The sequence below is a fragment of the Microtus ochrogaster genome, chromosome 2 (genome assembly GCF_000317375.1).
Source record: "Microtus ochrogaster isolate Prairie Vole_2 chromosome 2, MicOch1.0, whole genome shotgun sequence".
Classification (NCBI taxonomy): domain Eukaryota; kingdom Metazoa; phylum Chordata; class Mammalia; order Rodentia; family Cricetidae; genus Microtus; species Microtus ochrogaster.
In genome coordinates this window covers 43,625,019-43,627,434 of record NC_022010.1, presented here as the reverse complement: position 1 = coordinate 43,627,434, position 2,416 = coordinate 43,625,019, and the positions used below count along the sequence as shown (strand labels likewise).

The following is a 2,416-nucleotide window of genomic DNA, read 5'->3' as shown; positions in this document are numbered from 1 at the left end:
GCTGTTCTAGGCAATGAGATAATAAGGTATTTAGGCAATTAATTTAAATGGAACTATGCACCCAGGCCATGGAATCACAGACAGTACCATTCCAGACTGTTGGGTGAAGAATTATTTGACTTTTAAAGGTGAATTTTTTCTACCCAATAAACCTGAGTGGTTTTAGATAGCTCACCATTTGTACACGGAGACCCACAGTTTTCTACAGTTGTTAATTTTAATTTTTAAATAATCTGTTGTCTGCTAAGGTCTGTCTGTGCACCACATCCCAAGACCCACTGCCTCTATAGGAACTGTGCAGTCTGTCCTGCTATGTCCCTCTGTGTTCAGCCCTCAAGAGCACGGGTCAAATGAAAGTCCTGTTAGCCTTACTCTGCATACCCTATAGGAGGTGCCAAGGATACTCTTGAGGTGTTCATTGCCTCTCCCCATAATTCCCTGTGCACAGAAAGCACAGCTAGCAAACTCACATTGTATTTCATTCAACCCCTGTCACATGCCCAAATGGACAAAGAGTGCCCATTATTTATGGGCTCTAGTGGGCTGTATAGGTGCCTGTACTTTGCAGATGTTGCGTGGGCACACCCTATTGAACATCCAGATGCCTGGCCCTGCCCAGTTCTTGTAAAAACTATACTTTCCAAATGTCTCCTTTGCTGAACTTTGTAGCAGGGGTTAGTTCAGCCTTCTGAAGGTATTTCTGAAGTACCACAATTTCTCCTCATTGCTCCCAAGGTGTCTGGCCCTCTCTGCTGTTTAACTTACTCATTCTCCATCCTGTGCCCCAGACTTGCTCACCTGCCATCTCTTTCCAGTTTCTGTCAGGAGTGGATGCCTGGTGCAAGATGTGCAGCGAAGGTGGCCTTCCCTCTGAGATGCAGGACCTGGAGCTGGCCATCCACCATCACCAGTCCTTGTATGAGCAGGTGACCCAGGCCTACACGGAGGTAAGGACCTGAAGGACAATTGTGGATCTGTGTGTGTTGGCTGACGGGGCTAGAGTGCTGGTGTTTGTGATGTTGAATAACCTGGGTTGGACTTTAAGGAAAGAAAGTTTTTCTCTTTCCAGAGGTGTCCTTAGGAACCTTGACCTGTGAGCTCTGGAGTCTCTAGCCAGGGGCAGATATGGTTTGCGCTTTTACCAGGCCCGCTCTGGTTCATTCTGCCCCCTGCACATATACCTAGACACCACTTCATTTTGTGTGGATGGTGAATGTTCTCCTGTGGGAGGGAAGGTATGAAGAAGCAAGGCTGACTCTTCAGAATCTGCCTTCCTATTGATAAAAGAATGCATAACACCAGCGCTCACACCCCTGTAAACAAACAAACAAACAAACAAACCCACTGAGCAAATGCTTTTTTCTCCTGAAAGAGCCAAAGGAAGTTCCATTGTGTGCAGGAATAGGAAGCTGCCATTCATGCAAAGGGCAAAGTGAAAGCCTCTTCCACTTGAAAAGAAAAAAAAATCAAAGGCGGAAGATGCTGAAAGGTGGAAGGTGAAAACAGGAATTTTGTGGGATACTCCCAAAGGGGCCACATGTACATATGTGTAGACAAACACAAGTGTGAACGTTGCTAACTAGCCTGGATTCCAAGGAAAAGGTTGAGTGAAAGAGATGGGCCGTTAGGAAGCCAGATAAAGAGAGCAGTTGATCTCAGATCCGCTGGCCCGTCTCCTTTGGGGCAAGGTCAGGGAGAAGCGGTCATGGCCATGGCTTCCCACCCTGCCTGCATCTGATTGCCCTGAGAAGGCTGTTGAAGATGCAGTCTTCAGGCTTTCCCTCTAGACTGAAGAAGAATGCCAGAAACTGGGGATTCTGTTAATAACTGTTGCTCCAGGTGGGTTTTCATGGTCAGAGGGAGGGTTTTGCCAGAGTCAAGACACTTTGAGTCTTGGACTCCCCAGCTTGTTAGCTGTGTGACCCCTGTCAAATAGCTTCCGCATGGGGGGCTTTGGGTTCCTCTGTGAAGCGAACCTCCTGAGTAGCGTCAAGCAATGTAAGGATGATGTGTGTCGTGTACCTGCCCAGCTGAGGTCTGACAGCCATGAGGACGACAGACGGGGAAGAGTTTGGTCAGGAGAGGAAGCACACAGGGTGCTTTTGAGCTCAATCAAATCTCCCCATTTCTGAAACAAGTGGCCCCAAAGCTTCATTTGAGACAGAACTGAGCCTCTACCTGTGCTCTTACCAAAGTAGAGAGCAGATGAGGCTGATGCCTGTAACCACTCATTCATATCCATGAGGGGACATTCACAGATGGACAAACAGTTGCCCCTCTTCATCTCGAGCTGGAGCTCCTCTCAGCCTCTGCAGTTGTGGAGACCGAGGCATGGAGATGTATAACAGGAGGGGCTGCTTGTTGGGGTTTCTGTCCTGCCCAGTTCCCACAGCCGGTAAGCCCCAAAGAAATTACA

The 2,416-nt window shown here is 48.1% G+C and overlaps 1 protein-coding gene across 12 annotated transcripts in view; it reads left to right on the top strand.

The window, feature by feature from the left end:
* Kalrn (kalirin RhoGEF kinase) overlaps positions 1 to 2,416 on the top strand; it is a 609,827-nt gene that overhangs the window by 256,414 nt on the left and 350,997 nt on the right. For all 12 annotated transcript variants that reach the window (XM_026785738.1, XM_026785749.1, XM_026785747.1 and 9 more), the window contains exon 8: positions 816 to 947. In XM_026785738.1, the coding sequence (XP_026641539.1) occupies positions 816 to 947 (132 nt within the window). The remainder of the gene's footprint in view (positions 1 to 815; positions 948 to 2,416) is intronic.